We start from the raw sequence: 26716 nt of genomic DNA on the forward strand, positions 1-26716 counted from the left end.
CTTTCATTTTCTGAGTTAAGAGGGATCAATGAGGAAAAAAGAATTGTTTACCTTTAACTGCCTTATACCATGTACTATAAATCTGTCACAAACAAGAAAGGGCTTGAGAAAAAATGGTTTCCAGGTCCTGAGGAATCTATGAAGGTAGCAGCTGCTGGCAGAGAGCCTGAAGATAGGATTTTTGTGGAGGTGACTCTGTCAGGGCACGTCTGAGGAAACTTTTAGGAGTGAAGCCAGCTATGCAGCAGTTTTGAGCTCTATTCTTTCTCCTCCCCTCTGTGGCATTTAAGTTGACTTTAAATATTTTGGTGTTTCAAATACATCGTGGCTTTTAATATTTTAGGTTTCTAAAGTGTTTTATCTAATTTGGCCTTAATGTTATATTTTGTAACTTTTTGAATTTAATTAAAAATTTCATATATACAGATACATAAATATGCATGTGTGTTCATGTGTTATACGTGAGCGTGTGTATGTGCATGTGTACGCGTTTGTACTTTGGCTGAGCCTGAGAAAAAACAAACAGCATACTGCTATCGCCTGATTCTTGCTTCAGATTTCAGACCTTGTGACTGATGTTGACAAAGTAGCAACGTTGGTATGTCTTATTAAATTCTTTCTTGGAGAGATGCCATTTAAAAAGAGGGACAACCCCCCCCCCGAAACTTCTTGTTTGGGGTAGAAATGTATTGGAGGGAGGCAGAGATTCTAAGACCAGCAGGTTAGAGAGATTCCAGTAAGCAGCTCTCAAAACTCTCAATCCCTGGGGAGGCGAGGAGAGGACTGGCTGTCCCTGAGCCAGTAGGCTTTGCTCATTTCTGAGAATTCTTAGGACAACAGCTCTGATTGGCAGGGGCCGACATGGTCCTTCTGCCAAAGTACACAGAGCATGTGGTCCTCCCCAGCTGTAACTCAAGAGTCTAGAGCAACTGAACAAGAGGTGAGTTTGTAATGTCACCCCTAATCAATCAGAACATTAGAAAATGTGATTATCAGTGGGAGTTTCTGGCTGAGTTTTTCTTCCAAAGAAAGGAAAAAAAAGGAACCATTTCTGTACCCTGATAAGATGCTGTGGAAACATTCTCGATGAAATCAACTTTAATTAGGAGTTCTTAGGACAGAACCTCAAATCAGTTTGTAGTCATCCAACATACAGGTGAGGAAACTACACCCCAGAGATGTTCAATTACTTGGTCATGATCTAATGAATTAATGCAGAAAGTAGGTCTAGAACACGGCCCCCCTTATTTCCAGACTAATGGCTGTTCCATTGTACTGCTATCCTTGAGTTTGGTTTAATAGCTTCTAGTTTTCATTCTAATCAAATGAGGTTGTATTTGCAATTTCTGTTGTTTGTCTTTGGTGCCTCAAGGTTTCATTTTATGCAAGTCTGGCCTTACAAGTAAAGACCAAAAAAAACCCACTACAAAGCAATAAAAGTTTATAGAAAACTATTTTCTTTCTGGGCAAAAATTGAAAGAAGAATTCTTTACCATGAGAAAAAGAGAGTACAAGAGATTACTGGTTTTTCTTATGCTTCCAACTAAGGCTTAGTTCTTGTTTTCAATTTTTCCTGTATTTCCTCAAGTTTTCTCAGACACTGTCTCAGTCTAATGAATTTAGAATCCCTTGCCAAACCTCCAATGTCCTCATGACTTAAAAGAAGAACATTAGAATTTCTGAGCACTATTTATAGATCAGGAGGAGGGTTGCGTGGCCCACCGAGGTTTCTTCCATTACGTTCCCATCTCTAAGGTGGATATTGTCCCAAATCAGAATGAAATGGTAGAAATAACCCAGGTCTTGGAGTCTGGATTTGAATCCTTTTCCTCCATTTACTAGTTGTTAAACTTGGACAGGTTATTTCATCTCTCTGAGGCTCATTTTCCTGGTTTTTAAGTTGGGCAAGTAGAACTAGATGGTAATGCAGGTCTTACCTTCTGCCTTTAAACTGTACTGACCTATCCATACATCACATAGTCCAGGTAAGAGGAAGTTTTGGACGCCCTCACCATGTTCACATCTCCTCTTACTCCCCTACTTTTTCACATCATTGTTTTTTTATCACCCTATCTTTTCTGTGTTTGCCTGACTCCTTTCCTTCTGGCTCTGTCTCCAGTATTGGCTCAGGGCTTGCCTCTCATGCTTGAAGAATGGTTTTGCTTCTTTAGTGTTTTCACTTTCAATACTCTCACAAGCATACTTTTCGATACCCTTTATCTCCATTGTCAGTAGGAGTTTTTGGCTGAGGTTTTTCTTCCAGGGAATGGAGAAGAAGGAAACAATTTTTGCACATTGATAAGAAGATGCTGTTGAAGCACTCTCATTGAAATCAACTCTAATTAGGAAATTTTAGGACCTAACCTCAAATCAGTTTGTAGTCTTCCAACATACAGATGTGGAGACTGCACATTTCTGAATGGGTCCTCACCCTTTCAAGATATAGTCTCGGGAATCCACCCTGGTACCTCCCAGCTTGGCTGGCCTCCCACCAGTTTGCCCTGATCCCCTCCAGAGCTGTCAGAAGGCTATATAGGAATTAAAACGAACTATGTTTATGAAGTACTCATAGCATTGTCTGCTACGAACTAAATATGAAAATGCTAAATTCTTGTATTCCTTAGGAATGAGGATTATGGCCACGTGCTGCTTGAGCACGGTAGCCTAGTGTCAGGGACAGGGCTGGTGAGAGGAGTAAGACGTTAATGAGAAATGTAGACAATGGTGGGTCTCACTGCTTCATTGTTGCTTCCAACTCATTAGTTCTGAGATGGTCCTACTTCCCAAAAGATAAAAAGATGATACATACCCAACGCCCATCAGCTGTACACTAGGGATGGGATTATACCGCTGTGAGCATACTGATTTTTTTCTCCCACAATTCCTTTCATCTGAATTGTCTCCACAATCATTTTCTCCATTGCATTCCAACTTGCTGGCAATGCAGCGACCTAGTCAAGAAAGAGCAACATTGACAACAAATGGTCATTTAAGAAAGTGTTTGCTGGGCTTCCCTGGTGGCACAGTGGTTGAGAATCCGCCTGCCAATGCAGGGGACACGGGTTCGTGCCCTGGTCCGGGAAGATCCCACATGCCGCAGAGCAGCTGGGCCCGTGAGCCATGGCCGCTGAGCCTGTGCATCCGGAGCCTGTGCTCCGCAATGGGAGAGGCCACAACAGTGAGAGGCCCGCGTACCGGAAAACAAAAAAAAAAAAGAAAGTGTTTGCTGATTTGAAACATGAGTACTTTAAATTTCAAGGGAAGGTTGAGGGCAAGTTTTCATTATTTTTGATAAAAATTTAGGAAATATGGAAATGGAATGACAGACTGATGTTTTCCCTTATTTTTTAGGATTACAAGAGTCAGGATATAATTATTTAGTCACTATTGAGCTCATTGTCTTAAATAAGAGAAATAATTCTAGAATCCCATTACCATTACAGTGAGCTTGCTGCAGAAATCATCATCTGTAGGAGAAAATTAACAACAGGCTCAGAATTTTTTTTTTTTTTTTTTGATTCAGGATAACAGACTCAAGGTCGCTGTTTTTTTTTAAAAAAACTATAATTTCACATGCACACGTCTACTGGCACACATGACAACGTGGCTGAATGTCTGAAATTTTATGTTGGGTGAAATAAGCCTGACACAGAAGAATCATGCCATTTGAATCCTTTATCTGATGTTCATCAAGGAGAGGGATTAACTGGAAAGAGGAAAGAAGGAACTTTTTGGGTTTACGGAGATTTTCTGTACCTTGATTGGGGGCTGTTTACATGGGTTTATATATTTGTCAAAATCAAATTGCACACTTACTATCAGTGTATTTTACTGTACATAATTATTACATATTTTAATGTAGGTATTCACTGTTTATGATTACTGTTAATAATTGTTTCACTGCATATAATTTATTATATCTAATTATTTTTTTGGACAAATTAAATGCCTAGGTACTACAGTATTAGGTAGCGGTTTGAGTGAATTTAGGAAATAGTACCAACTCCATGTACCCAGACAATTCCCTTCCTTTTTAAACTTGATGAATTTCATAAGGATCCTAGGAATCAGTATGTGCCTATATATTACTCAAGCTGAAATGCTTTATGTACAATGACAGATAGCCCGTCTCCTGCCCCTAAGCCTCTTGCCTGTGGTCAGGGATGCTGGCATCTGTACCATTACATACAGTCCTCACTGACAATGATTAAATGTTTTAGTCAGGATTATCTGGTTACCTATTTTAAATTGTGATCAACATCTCACTACAGCTATGCATGACTGTTTGGACTAGCTGAAATACTTGGGGAAATCGGGTATTCTGTTGAATTAAATTTCTGTACTGATAGGGAGTTCCCCAGAAAGTACTTAGTTTTTTTGGTTAATAACATTCAGTAAGAAGGTAGAATGTAATGAAAGTAATTAAGTCCTCCTTTGATTATTCAAAATCTTGTATCGAAACCATTATTATAGTCCTGAGCATCATAAACATACAAGACTGAAAATACAGAGGGAATTAAATTCCTGTCATTCCCAAGATATAACCTGAAAGACGCTCTGTTTTTAAAACCGCACGTCTCTAGTTTTTCTGTTTGCTTTTCTTAGGGCAGAGCAGAACGGGTAATTTAGTATGCAATAGAGATGCTTTTCCTAAAGAAAAAGAAAGGACAAATATGACAGTTTTTAAAAGTTTTGAACCTAGCACTCACAAATTTGAACAAAAGCTAATTTTTGATACAGTTACATTAAAAAATATCCCATTTTATCAGGTGGAGGTAGGGGTACACATGTAAGGTACGGTTCTCATTAACCTAGGTTTGTGAGCAAGGTACCAGGTATGTTAGGAATTCTATCCATTTGGTACTTCCAGGGATATTTGAGAGGATTTATATTAGCAAGGGTAGGGATGAAAGCAAGAGGAATTCTCTTCAGTGATGTTTAGGAATGGGTGGCAGGAGTGATATAGGTCTGTGAGGGGACACAGCTGAGAATGATTCGAGGCCTTGGAAACACAATGGAATAGGAAGCACAAGGGGAGAGAGATTGTAAGCCATAAATGTATCCTATACCAAAGAAGGAATGGGAAAAAGGAAGGGAAGTTCGGATAGTACAGGATTTGTAGAATTCAGCATGCTTTAGCCAGCACATGCATATATATATTTACACCTGGAACTATGTAATCATTTGAATTGTACATGATTTTCCTATTTACTTGAAATGATTTGTGTTACTACAATGGTATATTATTTTTATAACTAGTTGCAAATTCTCATCTTTATGCTTAAAGTTACAACTTTGAGAGAGGAGTTGGCATAGTGCATGGGGATTATCCTCACGGGTACTTCTCAAAGATCCGTGTATACATTAAAGTAATATATTTAGTCTTGGGGGACTCTGAAGATGCAATCATGAGAGAGGAAAGGAAAGATAGACATTTTTTTTTTTTTTTTTTTTTTTTTTTTTTACGGTACGCGGGCCTCTCACTGCTGTGACCCCTCCCGTTGCGGAGCACAGGCTCCAGACGCGCAGGCTCAGCGGCCATAGCTCACAGGCCCAGCCGCTCCGCGGCATGTGGGATCTTCCCAGACCGGGGCACGAACCTGTGTCCCCTGCATTGGCAGGCGTATTCTCAACCACTGTGCCACCAGGGAAGCCCAAGACATTTTTTGATGTTGTTGTTAATTGAGCCAAACATCATTCTGAGTATCCTGAGTCAGACAAATAATGGTCCATTCAACATTTTATTCCCTTTCAAAGTGGCATTCGTGGATGTTCCTAGGAGAGCACAGTGGTATATCATCTTCAGTGGAATATTTAACAACCAATAGGCCATGGCACCACTCAGAATGGATTCCAACCATATTTGTGCCAGGGATTAGCTAGTTAGTAGTTGGATCCTAGGAAGATCTAGGGATTCTTGGTGAAGGGATCTGGACAGTAGGGCAGAGGTCACTAAGAGACCTCAGGGTAGCAGCTGCTTACCAACCATTACAGATGTATTTCAACAGTTCAGTTTCTATCACTAGTTATGGACATATTGCTGATGAACTGGAGATGAGTTGTGCCTACACCACTAACTTTCCTGAAATCCCTCATTATGAATTGTTAGCTCATGGATGTATCTAAATCCTTCTCAAACTTGTGGATATTTTTGTCCTAAACAAAGCTCTTTTGTAATAAATCTCATAGATTTATCATCTCTTGAATAAAAGAGTTCTTCCTGGTAATCTGTTCTAAAAACTAACCTTCAAGGTTCAAATAGTTGTGCTTCAGTTCTAAATTTTTATCTTAATATTCTGGTTATAATGCTAAGGTCTGCATTCCCCTGAGCCATTGCCATCAAGATTTTTCTTATATTCCCTCTTTTGTCAATATGTGACATGACCTTATTTTTGTAGGCATAATGGCTGTCTCCCTAGCCACGTCCCACCCTCACATCTCAGGTTTGGGGGATGAGGCACAGAGGGAAAGCCCTGGCACCAGCATTCCTGCCTGACATTCAGAAAAGATTGGCAAAGCTGAAGGCAGGAAGCAAAGAGTAAGAAGAGAGAAACATTAGACCCAAGTCTGGGGTCAGTTTTCGTTTTTTGGTTTTTTTTTTTTTTTTTTTTTTTTTTTGCGGTGTGCGGGCCTCTCACTGCTGTGGCCTCTCCCGTAGCGGAGCACAGGCTCCGGACGCGCAGGCTCAGCGGCCATGGCTCACGGGCCCAGCCGCTCCGCGGCATGTGGGATCTTCCCGGACTGGGGCACGAACCCATGTCCCCTGCATCGGCAGGCGGACTTTCAACCACTGCGCCACCAGGGAAGCCCTGGGGTCAATTTTCTATAGGCATTTGAAATCTGCTGTTTAGTTCTAAATACTTTTCAGTGTATCTCAGAGTACACAGAAATGATGGGATTTTATTCATCTGAACTCTAATTTTAACTTTAAATTGACTGTTTATATAAGAAATCAGTGAACTATGGCCCATGGATGAAAACTGACCTGCCACTTGCTCTTGTAAATAAAATTCTATTGGAACACAGCCATGCTCAATTGTTTACTGTCTATGGCAGCTTTGATGCTAAGATGCCAGAATTGAATAGCTGTTGCATAGACCGTATGGCCAGCAAAGCCTAAAATATTTACCATCTGGACCTTTCCTGAAAAAGTGTGTAGAAATCTCATCTAGACTGTTCAAAGTGTTGAGCTTTGGAGAGCCATTAATTAGCAAGAGAATACATAGATTAAGTGGTATATTCAAAATTTGATTATAATCTAATGATACTTAAATATCAAAATTTACAAATCTGAATGAGAATTGGACTTGAAGGGAACGTTGCCACCATTTAAATCATTTTCAACCTCCTCGTCTGCCAGTTACCTTTGGAGTCATTCAATGGACCACACCAGAAAATGTGTCACATCATCTCTAGTCATCCTCTTGACATACTAACTTAGCTTTAATATTCTTATCTTAATAAACTATATTAAAATTTTAAAAATCTGTCACTCCTTTTCAATTGCTTATTCTGATTCTAGATTTGTGCTTATTAATAGCCGACTTTTAAAAGTATCTGCCTCTTCCTCCGTTTCCTCCTCCTCATTCTTTTCCTACTGCTGTATCACAGTGTAGGAACCTGGGAGTGGTACTTGATGAGCAAATGAATCAAGTAAGTGGTCAAGATGATTATAGCTTGAAAGGTGTATACACATGAACAGCATGTAATTGGTAGCATAACACCCCTGTCCCCACAGGCTTAAAATATGGTGGGACTTCTCTATCATGACTTTCACTGGGAGTCAATTGGAATAAATTTGTTTAGTCATTTTTAATGAAGACTGAACATTTTCCAAAAGTACATTACCACTGTCACAGCGGAACTTATTCTTGCAGTCAACCTCTTCAATTTTGCAGAGCTTAGATGGGATGCATGGTTGAAAGGTCATGAGGGGCTCAGTGCATGGTTGTCCTCCAAACTGACTGGGTCGCAAGATGGACCTAACTTTAAACTGAAAGAAAAGGAGAGAAAGGTGAGTAACTGAGGCTGGGTCAAAGCCAAAAACTATCTAAGAAAACTGGGCTTCTCAATCACAGTAGTGATTTTTCCTATAGTGGCGTTTGCTGAATTAAATAATATAATGACTCTTTCCAGTTCTATTATTGTGTGTCCTTAGGGAAGTCAATACTTTTTGGGTCTCACTTTTCCAACCTGTAAAATGAGGAACTGGGACAAAAGATTTCTAACTCTGAAATCATATGATTCTAAATTGAATAGAAATCAAATGCACACATATTTACTGAGCATGTCCTGGGTGCAATAAATCTTCCAGGTAATAACAGTAGCTCTTTCATTCCTCAAAGATAGTGTGATGTGATAAATGTGAAAGGATTTGGGGACTCTTTTGCATGAGGAAGTCACCATGGAAACCAGGGCTGACACATTCTCCACACTTTAAAAGATTTTAAACAGACAGTAGTAAAACAAAGAGTCAGAGAAGGAAAGAAATAGGACAGGATTAAAAAGTACTGACTTTGAAGTCAGAAAAATCCAAGTTTGAAATGTAGTCTTCTATTCATTAGTGGTGTATTCTTGGGCAAATTACTTCACCCCTAATAAGCTGTAACTTCCTCATCTATAAAATGGGTAGAAAAACAATGTGATGTGAAGTTTGAATAAGATGATGTACGTAAAGAGCCTAGAACAATTTCTTGCAGAGAGTGGGTGCTCCAGTAATGAGTTCTTTCTACTTCCCTAATGTCTGAATGCTTAGCCCCTGACCTGACTGGGGTTCACATGGGCCAGTGTCCTTACAGGAATGAGCTTGAGATGGGTAAATATTGCAGCTGGGAACAATAAACAAATAGAGGGACTTTCCCATGGGGAGAGGGAAATTAGAGGAAAGGCAAGGAGTCATTTTAATTAATTCCCCTCATTTCTGTCTGATTTTAAACCTTGGACTGAAATCCCCATTTTTCAGCACTTGTTTTTGCTTTGTGAGCTCTCAGAGGGCACAGGCAGTGGAATTCAGAGCTGGGAGAGTGCAATACCAATTCTGGGGGGGAAGAACATTTTTTTTGGTGTTCACATGACAATAAACAATGCAAAATGAATCCTCCCTCCCCCCAACATGTTGCTAAATGGAATTTTCCTTCAGTGGAAGCTGGGACAGTTTATTTTCAAATATTGAAGAAATGCAGCATTTCTATGACTGTTGAGTCTGTCAGGGAATTCGAGAATTTTACTGTGATTCCGATTTCCTGACTATACCCACATATCACCTACCTGTTTTTCAACACAAGGGTCACAGTCTGACCACGGTCCATAATCTCCCAGGAGGCAATTGATAGGACAGGTTTGCCAGTTACATTCTCTGGTCTCCTGCTTGGTGCAAAGCTGGTCGCAAAAGTTTTCCAGATAGTACTGATTCACAACGATTTGTCTGTAACCGTGAGGAAAAAGCTGCTTAGAATGAGTGTATTCATTGTGGCTCCAGCTCCATAAGAAAAAGATCATTGACTCAATTACAGTGAATACAAGGAAAGAAGGTTTTCATGGAAAATCAGGCAGTGTGGCATATGTGCAATTCTTACCACTTACTGGAACTCAGCACTGGGTCCATAATTTGTTGGGCCCTGTGCAAAATGGAAATGGGGGGTGCCTCACAGTCAGAGCTTATTAAGAATTTCAAGAAAATGACTGCAGAGCATTATTAAGCCAAGCACAGAGCCCTTCTCAGTGTGCGGTCCTGTGTGACTGCACAGGTCACACGTCCACGAAGCTGGCCCTGACTGAATGCCTGGAAGGGACTGAAAGGGAAAGAAAAGGAGGAAGAAAGTTTCTGCAAACTGCTTAAAAGATGACAACACAGGGTGATAAATACAATGATTGAGATAGAGCCAGAGTGCCGTGGGCCCAAAGATTAAAGGAGAAAGTGACATGAGAGATACATTTTGAAAAATTCATGTGAATTTCCCCGGCAAGAAAGGGAAGGGCATTCAGAAGGAAGATCACGTGCAAAGATTAGAGGTGGAGGAGTATGACACGTCCATGAAGGAACTTGTGGAACGGACCTGAGAAGTGCATAATTGAGAGGGATGGAATATATTGTGGTACTTTATTTGGTAGGCAGTAGAGAGCTACTGAGGGACTCCTGAGCAGAGAAGTATTATAAACAAATCTGTTCTTACATCCTTCGTGGATGGTTTCTTGGGGCAGTCAGCTGGTGATTTAATGACACTCACACTGCATATGTAAAAATAGTTTTCTAAAATAGATCTCAAAAAAGTGCTATAACAGTTAAAACACACCAAATATATGTCTTTTCTCCTCCAAGTCATGTGTGCATCTTCATGGAATAGAAATATCTAACAGATTTAAAGAAACTGTGGGGGATGAGTAGTCTGAATTGATGAAAAGGCTGAATTATTCAACGCTATCAAGTAAACACAGTTTCTTGCCTTCTGGTCCATGACAACAATCGAGCTAATAGCTTTAGCAGTGCCGCTCAATTGAGGTCCTGTTAGACTCAGTTGAATGAGTAGAAAATTCTCTATAATTCACTCTCTAACTGTAGGCAAGCAGAGTTATGTGCTGATTGAAAAAAAGCCTGAGTAGTGATTCTAAGTAAGTTGTTAGTCAACTGAAAATATTGCACAGATTCTTAACTAAATTTCTTTGAAACACCTCAATTTTTATGGAGAACAAAAGTAGACTCTGTTTCAACCTTATGGGGAAAAGACCTCAAATTCCATCCAAATTCATGAATTCTTTTCAAAATTAAAAAAAAAATTTACGGATTATATTCTGCAAAAATTATACTTTTAGATATATATATTTTTCCCATCGCTTAGTGTGGCACTTTTGATTTTGCTATCTCTGTCCCTGAGGTTTCACAGGGCACAAAGAAAAGTTAGAAAGTCCACACCCACCTCTGTCTGGTCTGGGTTCCAGAATTGCAGGTTTTTGAGCAGCTGGCCCACTGAGTCCATGGGTAATGATCACAGAAACAGGCTTGGCCCTTCTCAACCAGAGCACTCAGCAGGATGAAATATAAGACGGAGTGTCTGGCCATGCCTGGAGAGACTCCAGACCCTGAAAAGAAATGATATAAAATATACCAAACATCTGTGAGGTAAAACCTTACGAGTCATTCTCAGTTACAACCCCAAATATGATTTTAGAAAACATCTTGCCTTCCTTAAGGCAAAGTAACACCTGTAAATTCACATGCTTATGAGTATAAAGGTTATTTCTAAAGATTTTTAGGGTGGACATTCCCATAGTTACAAACCCCAGTACTAGTAAGTTTCTCTAAACTGTTAGTGATAGGCTACAAGACAAACTATGTAGTATATATTTGTATCTCATTTCATTCCTAAATGGAAATTTTTATATAATCTTATACTTTTCAAAATAACTGCTTATTGTGTGCGGACAGTGCCCTCAAGTACTACCTAGTACTACCTTTCAGTTTTTCATACTTTTCTGGGCCTGGGGAAGGACTTTGGAACCCTTCTTTTTGAAGCTCTATTTACTTTTCTGGCATCTTGGAAGCTTCTTAGAGAGTTCACTGTCCAACTATCTCTGCTTTTAGAGTCGTAGAAGTTAGAGCTGTAACGGATCTTTGAAACCTTCAGATTAAACTCCCTCATTTTATAGATGATGAGACAGAGGTTTAAGCAGGAACAATAAGGTTGAGACTACATGACAAGTAACAGCCCAAGACTCCTCATTCTTGGATGAGATGCATTCCTTCACTGAATTTCTAATAACGCTAACTAGTGTTCCTGGAGCATCTAGATGCTTGGAACTCCACTACCCAGAACACAAGAGGGTTTATTCAGATGTGGCTGAATGCCAGAGAAAACTTGAACCAGTGGTTCCTCATGTGCTGTGGAGCCTTGAGGATGTGTGTGTTATTGGATGGAAATTGCAAAACCGTTATCTGCCCTCCCAATATTTTCATTTTGATTTTTGTATCTCTAACAAAACACACAACATGGTTAAATATGTACAGAAAATGCTGCTGTAATTAGTATAGTAACTTCCATTTAAAGAAATATTAATAGAATGCCATTCACCTAATGTCTCTGTGTCTCAGTTTTATTACCCATAAAATAGGAATAATACTTTTACCTTCTTCATAAGACTTTTGTTAGGATTCAGTAAGAAGAAAATTCATGTAAAGTGCTTAGAACAATCCTTGGTATAGAATCATCACTCAACAAATATTAGTTTTTCAAGAGTAGTAACACTGGAGTGTTTCAAATTTAATTGTAGCTATCGGTCATGAATTTTTCAAAATTATGGGCTCCTCAAATTACAGCAAGAATCATGTGAAAAATGAAAATATATTTTGATGTTAAATAAGACTATTCATGTTTAACATGATTTAGAAATATAGCTTTAGTTACTTTTCCTCTTACAAATAAAATCAGATCCCTGACCATCTTTTTTGAAATTACAATTTCCCACCAGTGTTTCCTATCCTCCATCACTGCTTTACTTTTCTCTCTTATTCATACCTTCCTAATATATAAATTACTATGTAATTTAAATAAGTATCTCCTCTTTCCTTTCTCCTTCTTCACTAGAATATGAACACCATGACAGTTGATCTTTTTTGTCTGTTATGTTCATTTCAGCATTTAGGAGAATGAAAGCAAGCATACCACGTAATGAATAAATGTTGTAGAATTGAGTCTAGGAAACAGTTTAGAAATGGGTTTTGATGAAATCTGAATAATGTAATTTAAGTCCATAATTACAGCCACTTCTGTAATATTATTCTCAAAATTTCTGCCAGATTAAGGATATTTCATAGACTAGAAATGAACGTGTCTGTTCAGTTGTCACCCATTGTTTCAGCAAGAGTGATAGTTTGTAGCATAACTGGTTTATTTCTAGTTTGTTGTAAGAGTTGATTGTAATAAAAAAGTAGATCTCTTGAGATTCAAATTTATTTTTAGAACACCATAATATATTAAGTTAATCTGCCTCTCTTATTTATTTGATAATATTTATTGTGTTCTAAAATCTATAGAAATGCATGAAGAAGAAAATTAAGATGATTTATTATATAACCAACCAGAAAAATTCTGCTGACATTTAAAAAATACATATAATATATGCCTGCATTTGAAAATTTTAAAAAGAACAGAAAGAAAAATGTAACACCTGAGGTCTCTTCTACCTATAGCCAGAACCTCTTCCTACACATAATCAGTTTTCTCTTTTTATAGGTAGCAAATGGAGGGAAAATTCTTCCACACATCCCCTTACACATATACATGTATGCATGTTCTTTAAAGATATACACAAAAAAGAAGTATGATGTATATTACTCTGTACTTTTTCACTTCACAAGATACTTTAAAGATATTTCCATATTAATAGATGTATATCTACTTCATTTTTCTCCCCCTAGCATTCTTTTTTAAAAAATTTTATTTATTTATTTGGCTGCATTGGATCTTTGTTGCTGCACTTGGGCTTTCTCTAGTTGTGGCGAACAGGGGCTACTCTTTGTTGCAGTGCATGGTCTTCTCATTGTGGTGCCTTCTCTTGTTGCAGAGCACGGGCTCTAGGCACGTGGGCTTCAGTAGTTGCAGCATGTGGGCCCTAGAGTGCACGGGCTTTAGTAGTTGCAGTGTGTGGGCTCAATAGTTGTGGCACATGGGCTCAGTAGCGGTGGCTCACAGGCTCTAGAGCATAGGCTCAGTAGTTGTGGCGCAGGGACTTAGTTGCTCCATGGCATGTGGGAATCTTCCTGGACCAGGGATTGAACCCATGTACCCTGCATTGGTAGGCATATTCTTAACTACTGTGCCACCAGGGAAGTCCTATCTACTTCATTATTTTTAACGACTGCATAGTTTTATACTGTATAGAGGTATTATACTGAATATAACCATTATTCTAACTGTAGACATTTAGTATACATACTTAATGTGATAAACATCTTTATATTATATCTTAGCATACTTTTGTAGTATATCCATGGGACCAACAAATATTCCTAGCAGTAGAATAGCTCAGTCAAATGATATGAATTTTAAAATGTTGATAGATTTTGCCAAATTGCCCTACTGAAGTATGGCTCCCTCAAAAGTCTCAGAGGATGAGTTAAAATTATATTTTAATGTGGTTACTTTATGGTTTTTTATTTGGATGAAAGGATACTTCAGTTAAAAAAATGAGTCTCCTCATTTTATACATCTTCATTCAAGCCAAGAGTTTGAGATCAGATATAAGAATTGTTTCCGCAAAAAAAAAAATTTTTCTCCAATATGCTCAGAAGTTAGAGCAGTTCTTCACAATAAATCAGTAAGCATTAAAATTTTTTTAAAATTTTTAATTGAAGTATAGTTGAACTACAATGTTGTATTAGTTTCTGGCATACAGCAAAGTGATTCAGTTATACATACATAACTGAATATATATATATATCTCTACTCTTTTTCAGATTCTTTTCCATTATGGTTTATTACAGGATATTGAGTATAGTTCCCTGGGCTATACAGGATGACCTTGTTGTTTATCTACTTTATATATAGTAGTTTGTACCTGCTAATCCCAATTTCCTAATTTATCCCTCACCTACCCTTTTTCCCCTTGGGTAACCATAAGTTTGTTTTCTATGTCTGTAAGTCTGTTTTTGTTTTGTAAATAAGTTCATTTGTATCATATTTTAGATTCCACGTATAAGTGATATCATAGGGTATTTGTCTTTCTCTTTCTGACTTACTTCACTTAGTATGTAAGTCAGTAAGCATTTTTAAACTGTCCTACAAACTCAGAGAAAAATGCTAGAATAAAAGCAACTAAATCCCCTGACATATGGCTGAATATACCCTTCAATTTAAAATGGAATTGACACACATTTGAGTATCCATTGAGTGAGATAAAAAGAAATAGAATTCATTATCATTGTCTGGGGAGGATAGAGAGAAACTGAAGATGCTCCACATGATTTATATCCAAGCTTTTTTATCCAACTCATAGATAAGCTGCTATGGCCCTAAGCTATTTCAATCATTAAAAAAGAGAGGCTCCTTTAAAGACCACTGCACTTGCCTGCCAATTTTATTTCACTGGTGTGTAACTCACCTTTTCTGGTTTTCTTCAGCAGCACAGAACCGTAGACTTTGGGACAAGAGTGTCCAGAAATTAGGCTGTGATCAGACCAAATACATAGTACGAGTCCTATACCCTATACATCAGACCCAAGTTGAGATTGAATGGTTTTCAACTGTCTTCAGGACCCTTGGGAGCCGAGGCTCCTAAACAATGTGAAGTTTCCCTGTTAATCACTCGACAAACCCCCACCCCATCCCCCCACTCCCACAAGTGGGATCTTCTCATATAGGAACTGCTTGAGCAAGGAAACTTAAAAGAGGGGTTTTTGTTGTTGCTTGTTTTTCTTATTAAATTTTGAACAGATATTTTCTAGAATAATTCAATTGTAGTGAAAACAAATTCTTAAAGTATTTTTTGGAATCAGCATGTAAACAATAGGTAGGTAGAAGCTGAATTACAAGAGATGACCACTTCTCAATTCTCAGCAGACGCTATCCGTTTTAACTTCCAAAAGCTTGACAAATATAGGTGGATTTTATTCCAATTATAATCAAAAACTGCAAGAACAGAACTCACGTAAAATATCCTGATCTCTTCTTTGGCTATAGTATTCTGAGACAATTTGGAAAATGCTAAAATGAAGATGGTAATGCCAAAGCTTCTTATTTGAGTAGATGCTAATAAAAGAGCTAATTGGTAGCTTCTCATTTTATAACATTTTATTGTTATAAGGAAAAATCATTTTATGTTAAAATGATAATTTTCATTCAAATAAAGAGAATTATTTCTCTTATTTTTTAATTAGCCTAGCCCAGCATCTAATATCAAATGTTTCCTTATTTATTAATTTTCAACATCTCTAGGCATTTTGGAGCTATCTAAAATTTCATGCAGGCATTATACCCATTACCATACAATTTTCTTATAAATATGGAACAAAAAGAATGTTCAGTGAATAGGGAAGATAGTTATGAAAAATCTTCCACTGCAGTAACATAGTAGAAGAGCAGCAGTTCTGCAGTTTTCTCATAATTGTCATCCCCTCTTGAACCCTAAAAATTAGTGATTCCATTGAACCATTGAAGATGGCTTTTGTGAGCATTTGGAGAATTCTAGCACAGGATGAGATCCATTTTATTCTGACCTGTCACCTTCCCACGTCCTTGACTTAACATGAATGATTTGTCCTTAAGGCAGTTCAGCACATCTTACCCGGACAGGTTCAGAGGATGCTCTAGTTTGCCCCCAACTGCAGGTTCTTCCTTTTCATCTTCTTGTAAATGTCTTGAATCTCTTATTTCTTATTTTTTCCTTCCACACATGCCCTGGAAGCTCAAGAAATTATATTTACCACTGCTAGGGCAGGCTGGGGAGCTCTGGCATATGACTAGTCTTTGGCTAAAGGGTATGTTTGTTTTACTTTTAACTGTAGCTTAGCTCATAGAAAAACTTGATTTTACCAAGGCAGCTCTCTGGAAGGACACTTCTTTAACAAATATAAATATTTTGGTTCTTTTGAGGATTAAGCAAAATAGTTATATCTTATATTAAAAGAAAGACAAATGGCTGTAAGCTCTTACGTTTTTGCATGCATGAAAGGGTAAGTTTGTTAGAAACATGATATATGATTTTGAAATATTAAGAATACAAAGGAGATCATTATGTCACTCACCTTAAACAGAGTTTGTGGTATCCAGGGAACTAATCTGCAATGGCTAAGGAAGCAATAGGTACTCACAGTGAAAAGGGTTTATAAGAATCCAAACAAGTCTTTTTTCCCCATTGCTAACTAACACAAGGTCATGTCCCAGAGATCTAACAACACCTAGAGTGCTATTAAAATAAACATTCCCTAGAAGCTCTGGACTTTGCAAATGATCACTTTAATCAGCAGTAACCCTGCAACTCTTCAGAGTGAGATATTGCACAGGGTCCTGATTTTTCAATGATTTTCCCATTCAAGGAATATTGTAAGGGGTATTGCTACTGAAAAGTTTCTGACTTCATTTCGAAAACCTTTCAGAATAAATTGTTTAAAATTGCCTTCCCCTTTAGGAATTTGTCCATTTAATTTAAAAAATATAGATTTTTTTCTGATTATATAATATTTATTGAGAAAGATTTAGAAAATGTGGAAAAGTATGAAGAGGAAAAGTAAAATCATTTTTTATAAACAGACAAAACCACTATTAATATTTGGAGTAAATACTTCCAGTCATATAATATGTATGTGTATGTGTCTCTCTGTGTAAGTATACACATTCAAAGGAATGTGTATATATATATATAAAATATAAAACATGATATATAATTTTGTGACAGCATATATTTTTTAAAAGATTTAAATGCACAGAATTTATCACATTCCACAGTTTATAGAACCATATCGTCATTGGTCTGTGCAAGATCTTTTACTTTATTTCTCTATTTTCCCCCTGATCTTGTTTCATTTCTTGTCCCAGATTAGTTATGTGTTAGTGTATTTCATGTTTGTCCTTACATGTGATTATTTAGATATGTGTGTTTATATCCTTAAAATACAAAGTATCATTTTCCATGTATATGTTTGTAATTTACACAAATGGTATTTTGCTAAAAGTTTTATTTGATTTCTTACGTTCTTCATTCAACATTATGCTCTGAGCCTTATTCAGTGTAAATCTACTGGAACACAGACATTCATTGTATCAACTACATTTTATTTATCCACTCTTTTAGCAGGTATTTTTGTTGGCTTCAACTCTCTGCAGTTATAAACACAATTTGCTCTTTCCTTGTGAACCTGTGAGAAAATTCCTAAAGACTTCCAGGTTGCTCTTCAGAAAAACTATACACGTTTACACACTTACCAGCAGCCTATGTGGACTTCTTACTAGCATGTTTTGTTAGCCAACCTACTGAGATTACCTCTGATGCATGTAAAGTGGTATCTCAGGATTGTTTAAGTAGCATGTCTCTGATCAGTAGTGAACTTCAGTATCCCATTCTCACCAGACATTCTGGCTTTCTATCTGTGAATTAACAATTCATATTCTCTGATTATTTTCCTATTGTGCTCCTTTATACTTTTGTTGCCTGATTTTCAGGTGTGCCCCATACATTCTAGATATTAGTGTCTTGTAAGATTTGGATTTTACAGATCTCTCGTCTCTCAGTCTGTCACCTATGTGCTAGTTTTATCTATGGTATATTTGATTGATGAGAGAATCTTAATTTTAATTTAATTTAATTTGTCTATTTTTCCCTAATAATTTTTGCTTTGGATAGTTTTTCTTTTGCTTAAGAAATCTAAAGTCACAGATATAGTCCTAAATTTTCTTCAGTTAATCCTATAATTTTACATTTCAGAAATCCTCTTTAGTTCTCTATAGTTACACTGTATTTTTTTTTTTTTTTTTTTGGTGGTACGCGGGCCTCTCACTGTTGTGGCCTCTCCCGTTGCGGAGCACAGGCTCCGGACGCGCAGGCTCAGCGGCCATGGCTCACGGGCCCAGCCGCTCCGCGGCATGTGGGATCTTCCCGGACCGGGGCACGAACCCGTATCCCCTGCATCGGCAGGCGGATTCTCAACCACTGCACCACCAGGGAAGCCCAGTTACACTGTATTTTTATAAATGGTATGAGGTAGAATAAAGTAAATGAAACAAAACCCAAAATACTTGTAGTTAATATCATAGTTAGTGGACAAATATTGAAACTTTTCTTCCTAAGGCCAGAACAGAGATGCCCGTTATCACCACTTTTATTCAATACTGTACTGGAGATCTTATCTGGTGCAACAAGGAAGGTAAAAAAAAGGTATTATACTGAAAAGAAAGTAAAGAAAATGGTATCACTTACAAACAGAATGATTGTGTACATAGAAAATCCAAATAGAGTTACAGATACATATTAGAATTAACAAATGAATTTAGTAAGATTACTAGATACAACTTTATTACAGAAAAAATTATTTCTGTATCCCAGCAAAACCAAATGAAATATTTAATCTGGAAAGACTTAAAATAACAATGGTGAAATGTGCTCTTTACATCTAATGACAATTATGATTCTATGAAAGGTTCACAGTATAGCTTGAGATTTGCTAATATGGGTAATTATGCTAAGGTGAAGTGAAACAAAATAGTACAATAGAAAAAAAGGAAAAAAGAAAACTAAGGATTGAGAATGTGGAGACATATTTTACTCTTGATTCTGCAATAACCAGCTAGGTGACTTTCATCAAGTCACTTTACTTCATTGAAACTGTTTCCTTATTTGTAAAATAAATGTTTTTCAAACTTTTTTTCAAAACAGTAGAAAACTCCTTTAAAAATACTAATTATATCCTTAATTTGGAAAATGGCTAAAACAAATATTCTTCAGAAAAATTAAACTTTCACCAAGTGGCGGGGAGTGATTATTTCCGTGGGTATAAAGATTTGTAGAAGCACACCAAGGAGCCAGTACTCCAAGATACCATGCTTTAACATGCATGGTAGTAACTTACCCAAGACCAAAGCAAGTCAGACCGAGAATACAGGTCTGTTTTCTTTCTCCTATACTGTACTGAGACTTTAAAGATTGAAAATTTAAGCTAGGAAGGAAGAGTGGTACGCTGCAGACCTGTGTTGAAGACTCTTGGGGCTGGTGTAGCAATTTCACCCATGAGTATCTGAGACAATAAGGATGAGAGGGGCTTCCCTGGTGGCGCAGTGGTTGAGAGTCCGCCTGCCCATGCAGGCGACACGGGTTCGTGACCCGGTCCAGGAGGATCTCACATGCCGCTGAGTGGCTGGGCCCGTGAGCCATGGCCGCTGAGCCTGCGCGTCCGGAGCCTGTGCTCTGCAATGGGAGAGGCCACAGCAGCGAGAGGCCCACATACTGCAAAAAAAAAAAAAAAAAAAGATGAGAGAAAATATTTTAGGACTGAGCAAGAAAATATATCCTTTAAGTGTGTGTACTTCTTCTAGTTGGTTCTCTAAAATTTAAATACATTTTCCCTCAGGTCATGGTGTTTGGAGTTAAGGGAAAATGCTAAAAGTCAGACCCTGGAGAAGCAAGAGTCAGGAGCCAATAGGATGAGGCTAAATAGGGTTGTTAATTAACGTGGACTATGAGAAAGAAGAGAAGTGAAAGGGTGTGTGTCATGGCACAGGAAAAACACAGGTGGAAACAGCTGAAGGCAGTATAGAGGAATTCTTGAGAGGGAGTGCAAATGTCTGTGACCCAGAACTGACCTGGTATCAAAGGAGAATCTAGCATCCAAATACATCCAAATGATGTATTTGGATTCTCCATTTTGGGTCCTCATGAATGGTTAAATGACACATCCCACTCAAGATCCTTTTCTAGAGTAGGGATTGGCAAACTACAGTCAGTGAGGCTAATCTAGCCTGATTCCTGTTTTGTAAATAAAGTTTTTTTAGAATAAAGTCACAGAATTAGTCATTGCCTATGGCTGCTTTTGCACTTCAACAGAAGGGTTGAGTAGTTCCAACAGAGACTATATAGCATGCAAAGCCAAATATATTTACTATCTGGCCCTTTACAGAAAAAGTGAACCCTACAGCCCAAAAGGGAGAGATTTCTGGTCTGATCAATACAACCACAATATCCAGTTGGCTTTGGGAAGCAGAAGTAGTCTTACTGGGGTCTGATAAATGGATGATTGTTCCAGAGCTAGGAACTGAATGCTTGTGTACAATTGTGTTCAGGTCTGACTCTGGGTGAGAATATGAGTGCTCTCTAAACAATATTTGGATGCATGCTGCTGAGAAACAAAGCATACTGTGAAGTTTTCCAGAGCTGTTTAAGCAATGGCAGACTTTCTAAAATGTTGGCTGGTGACATGGAATACCTTTTCGTACAAGATGCTCCATATTTTCATAATGTAGAAATTTGCTAGTGAGCTTAAAGGTAGACTGATCGGTAGAAAAGGCTTTAATTGTAAAGGAAGAAGAGAAGGGTGTGGGAAGGACCCACAGGAGGAGGAGCCAGGACATGGAAAGTTAAAATGGAGCGATTATCATTTTTCCAGAAGGAGAATATGTATTCTGTTAAAAATCTTTATGCCTGTCCTAATGATGACAGATTCACATCCAAATGGTGTTTTCAGCCACGGAAAATAACCCCAAACATAAGATACCGATCAGTGGAAGCTGCTGATTCTCTGAAGGCTTTTTCATATGCTAAATAGTCACATGCCAACTTATCATTATAGCAAAAATACTACAATTTCTCATTAGAGCCAAGACCAATGACCCCGTCTATTTCACCAGTCCTTTAGAGTGTACTTTGTCAGTCAATGTGTGCATTGATAAAGTGAAATTGCAAATTAAATTATTTCACTCGGAGAATCATAGATCAAAAGTCTCAAATGGAGAAAATAGAAGTTTGCTTTGGACCTCAGGCTGCCACGATCTTTTTCTCTTTTCCTTTGCTACTAAAATTATTAGAGTAGTCTAAATTAACTACATCTAATTTCTTACCATCTACTCCTTATTAACTTCAGTACTTGCAATCTGGGTTATAAATACAACCAGCCTAAAGAACTATTCTCTCAATGACCATCAGTAACCCCCTAACTGCCAAACTGAATGACTACTTCTGAATCCTCTATTGGCTCCTGGACATGGTACAATACATCTTTTTCTCAGGAAATTTCTCTCTTTCCTCTCTTTATGATTCTCTTTCTACTCCCACCTGGAATTATATCCTCAGCCTCTTTTCTTTCATAAGGCATTTTATCTGCTTCCATGTCATCACCTATCACCTTTGTGTTGGTTGCTTCTTGTCCACCAATCTCTGTATTCTAATATTCGTTCACTAATAGTATCCAAATAGAACATCCTATCACAATGGTGACATTGACATTCTCTCTCCCCTGCTTCCTCTATTCTACTAGATGCTAAATTCTGTAACTGTTACCTCTGAAGTGTCTCTTGTCTATGCATTTCCCATCTTTTCCACCTCCTCACCATGTCTATAGCTACAGCTCCACCTTGAGCAACAATGAACTCATACCTTGAAGATCGCATCAGTGGCTTAATTAGTCTCTGAGCCTTAGGACTCTTCCTCTAATTCCTTCTGAACTACTCTCTGACAGGTTAGTCATTCTATAGCTCACCTCCCAGTGGCACAACACGGCTCAAAATCTCAATGTTGCTCTTTTCAAAAGACTGTTCTAATGCCTAATTTTTAAAGCCCTGAGCAATTTGATCCTACAGTACCTCTGTAGACTTATTTTCTCTCCTTTCATTTGTATTCTCCATCATCCAGCTATATTGGATAACTCGCTGTTCCTTCAAAATGGGGTACAGTTTCTCCTACCATTGTATTTCTTTTTTGAAACTTTTTTTCCTCAATTCCAAATTCTGAAATATTAGTGTATTGTGCATCTGTTCTTCTAAGGCCATTCCAAATATGTTTCCTTCTTAAACGTTTCTACATTTTATAGACATTTTTGCCCTTAAGATCACATGCTATATGATTCCTTCATCCTTTTTTGTAACCTCTTATATGAAACTCATCAGTTATTGCCAGGTATTATGATTATTTGTATGTTATCTCCTAGTCTCTCTCTTACTCCATACAATATATTCAAAGCTCCTTAATGATGGGACCTGAATAATATTCATCTTTGTAATTGATTAACATAGAAGTTAATTGTTTTTTTTTTTTAACATCTTTATTGTAGTATAATTGTTTTACAATAGTGTGTTAGTTTTTCCTTTACAACAAACTGAATCAGTTATACTTATACATATGCTCCCATATCTCTTCCCTCTTGCATCACCCTCTCTCCCACCCTCCCTATCCCACCCCTCTAGGTGGTCACAAAGCACAGAGGTGATCTCCCTGTGCTATGCAGCAGCTTCCCACTAGCTATCTAATTTACATTTGATAGTGTGTATATGTCCCTGCCACTCTCTCACTTCGTCTCAGCCCACCATTCCCCCTCCCCATATCCTCAAGTCCATGCTCGAGTAAGTCTGTGTTTTATTCCCGTCCTACCACTAATCTCTTCATGACATTTTTTTCCCTTAGAGTCCATATATATGTGTTAGCATACGGTATTTGTTTTTCTCCTTCTGACTTACTTCACTCTGTATGACAGACTCCAGGTCCATCCACCTCATTATAAATAACTCAGTTTCATTTCTTTTTATGGCTGAGTAATATTCCATTGTATATATGTGCCACATCTTCTTTATCCATTCATCTGTTGATGGACACTTAGGTTGCTTCCATGTCCTGGCTATTGTAAATAGAGCTGCAATGAACATTTTGGTACATGAGTCTTTCTGAATTATGGTTTTCTCAGGGTATATGCCCAGTAGTGGGATTGCTGGGTCGTATGGTAGTTCTATTTGTAGTTTTTTAAGGAACCTCCATACTGTTCTCCATAGCGGCTGTATCAATTTACATTCCCACCAGCAGTGCAAGAGGGTTCCCTTTTCTCCACACCCTCTCCAGCATTTATTGTTTCTAGAGTTTTTGATGATGGCCAATCTGACCGGTGTGAGATGATATCTCATTGTAGTTTTGATTTGCATTTCTCTAATGATTAATGAGGTTGAGCATTCTTTCATGTGTTTGTTAGCAATCTGTATATCTTCTTTGGAGAAATGTCTATTTAGTTCTTCTGCCCATTTTTGGATTGGGTTGTTTGTTTTTTTGTTATTGAGCTGCATGAGTTGCTTATAAATTTTGGATATTAATCCTTTGTCAGTTGCTTCATTTGCAAATATTTTCTCCCATTCTGAGGGTTGTCTTTTGGTCTTGTTTGTGGTATCCTTTGCTGTGCAAAAGCTTTTAAGTTTCATTAGGTCCCATTTGTTTATTTGTGTTTTTATTTCCATTTCTCTAGGAGATGGGTCAAAAAGGATCTTGCTGTGATTTATGTCGTATAGTGTTCTGCCTATGTTTTCCTCTAAGAGTTTGATAGTGTCTGGCCTTACATTTAGGTCTTTAACCCATTTTGAGTTTATTTTTGTGTGTGGTGTTAGGGATTGTTCTAATTTCATACTTTTACATGTAGCTGTCCAGTTTTCCCAGCACCACTTATTGAAGAGGCTGTCTTTTCTCCACTGTATATCCTTCCCTCCTTTATCAAAGATAAGGTGACCATATGTGTGTGGGTTTATCTCTGGGCTCTCTATCCTGTTCCATTGATCTATATTTCTGTTTTTGTGCCAGTACCATATTGTCTTGATTACTGTAGCCTTGTAGTAGAGTCTGAAGTCAGGGAGCCTAATTCCTCCAGCTCCATTTCTCGTTCTCAAGATTGCTTTGGCTATTCGGGGTCTTTTGTGTTTCCATACAAATTGTGAAATTTTTTGTTCTAGTTCTGTAAAAAATGCCAGTGGTAATTTGATAGGGATTGCATTGAATCGGTAGATTGCTTTGGGTAGTATAGTCATTTTCACAATGTTGATTCTTCCAATCCAAGAACATGGTATATTTCTCCACCTATTTGTATCATCTTTACTTTCTTTCATAAGTGTCTTATAGTTTTCTGCATACAAGTCTTTTGTCTCCTTAGGTAGGTTTATTCCTAGATATTTTATTCTTTTTGTTGCAATGGTAAATGGGAGTGTTTTCTTAATTTCACTCTCAGATTTTTCATCATTAGTGTATAAGAATGCCAGAGATTTCTGTGCATTAATTTTGTATCCTGCTATTTACCAAATACATTGATTAGCTCTAGTAGTTTTCTGGTAGCATCCTTAGGATTCTCTATGTATAGTATCATGTCATCAGCAAACAGTGACAGCTTTACTTCTTCTTTTCCTATTTGGATTCCTTTTATTTCTTTTTCTTCTCTGATTGCTGTGGCTAGAACTTCCAAAACTATGTTGAATAAGAGTGGTGAGAGTGGGCAACCTTGTCTTGTTCCTGATCTTAGTGGAAATGGTTGCAGTTTTTCACCATTGAGAACGATGCTAGCTGTGGGTTTGTCATATATGGCCTTTATTATGTTGAGGAAAGTTCCCTGTATGCCTACTTTCTGCAAGGTTTTTATCATAAATGAGTGTTGAATTTTGTCAAAAGCTTTCTCTGCATCTATTGAGATGATCATATGGTTTTTCTCCTTCAGTTTGTTGATATGGTGTATCACGTTGATTGATTTGCGTATATTGAAGAATCCTTGCATTCCTGGGATAAACCCCACTTGATCATGGTGTATGATCCTTTTAATGTGGTGTTGGATTCTGTTTGCTAATATTTTGTTGAGGATTTTTGCATGTATGTTCATCAGTGATATTGGCCTGTAGTTTTCTTTCTTTGTGACGTCTTTGTCTGGTTTTGGTATCAGGGTGATGTTGGCCTCATAGAATGAGTTTGGGAGTGTTCCTCCCTCTGCTATCTGTTGGAAGAGTTTGAGAAGGATAGGTGTTAGCTCTTCTCTAAATGTTTGATAGAATTCGCCTGTGAAGCCATCTGGTCCTGGGCTTTTGTTTGCTGGAAGATTTTTAATCACAGTTTCAATTTCAGTGCTTGTGATTGGTCTGTTCAAATTTTCTATTTCTTCCTGGTTCAGTCTCGGCAGGTTGTGCATTTCTAAGAATTTGTCCATTTCTTCCAGGTTGTCCATTTTATTGCCATAGAGTTGCTTGTAGTAATCTCTAATAATCTTTTGTATTTCTGCAGAGTCAGTTGTTACATCTCCTTTTTCATTTCTAATTCTATTGATTTGAGTCTTCTCCCTTTTTTTCTTGATGAGTCTGGCTAATGGTTTATCAATTTTATTTATCTTCTCAAAGAACCAGCTTTTAGTTTTATTGATCTTTGCTATTGTTTCCTTCACTTCTTTTTCATTTATTTCTGATCTGCTCTTTATTTCTTTCCTTCTGCTAAATTTGGGGTTTTTTTGTTCTTCTTTCTCTAATTGCTTTAAGTGCAAAGTTAGGTTGTTTGTTCGAGATGTTTCCTGTTTCTTAAGGTATGATTGTATTGCTATAAACTTGCCTCTTAGAACTGCTTTTGCTGTATCCCATAGGTTTTGGGTCGTTGTGTCTCCATTGTCATTTGTTTCTAAGTATTTTTTGATTTCCTCTTTGACTTCTTCAGTGATCACTTCGTTATTAAGTAGTGTATTGTTTAGCCTCCATGTGTTTGTATTTTTTACAGATCTTTTCCTATAATTGATATCTAGTCTCATAGCGTTGTGGTCGGAAAAGATACTTGATACGATTTCAATTTTCTTAAATTTGCCAAGGCTAGATTTGTGACCCAATATATGATCAATCCTGGAGAATGTTCCATGAGCACTTGAGAAAAATGTGTATTCTGTTGTTTTTGGATGGAATGTCCTATAAATATCAATTAAGTCCATCTTGTGTAATGTATCATTTAAAGCTTGTGTTTCCTTATTTATTTTCATTTTGGATGATCTGTCCATTGGTGAAAGTGGGGTGTTAAAGTCCCCCATTATAATTGTGTTACTGTCGATTTCCCCTTTTAAGGCTGTTAGTATTTGCCTTATGTATTGAGGTGCTCCTATGTTGGGTGCATAAATATTTACAATTGTTATATCTTCTTCATGGATCGATCCCTTGATCATTATGTAGTGTCCTTCTTTGTCTCTTGTAATAGTCTTTATTTTAAAGTCTATTTTGTCTGATATGAGAATTGCTACTCCAGCTTTCTTCTGATTTCCATTTGCATG

The 26716-nt window shown here is 37.5% G+C and overlaps 1 protein-coding gene across 1 annotated transcript in view; it reads right to left on the bottom strand.

Annotated features, from left to right (window-relative positions):
* The window catches only part of C6 (complement C6), a 400163-nt gene that overhangs the window by 74799 nt on the left and 298648 nt on the right, over positions 1–26716 (bottom strand). The window contains exons 2-6 of the mRNA XM_059060881.2: positions 16736–16778; positions 10914–11076; positions 9268–9424; positions 7849–7993; positions 2810–2951 (exon numbers count right to left, since the gene is read on the bottom strand). Coding sequence (XP_058916864.1) covers positions 2810–2951; positions 7849–7993; positions 9268–9424; positions 10914–11056 — 587 coding nt within the window. The 5' untranslated portion in view covers positions 11057–11076; positions 16736–16778. The remainder of the gene's footprint in view (positions 1–2809; positions 2952–7848; positions 7994–9267; positions 9425–10913; positions 11077–16735; positions 16779–26716) is intronic.

This window comes from Kogia breviceps, chromosome 4, assembly GCF_026419965.1.
Source record: "Kogia breviceps isolate mKogBre1 chromosome 4, mKogBre1 haplotype 1, whole genome shotgun sequence".
NCBI classification, from domain to species: domain Eukaryota; kingdom Metazoa; phylum Chordata; class Mammalia; order Artiodactyla; family Physeteridae; genus Kogia; species Kogia breviceps.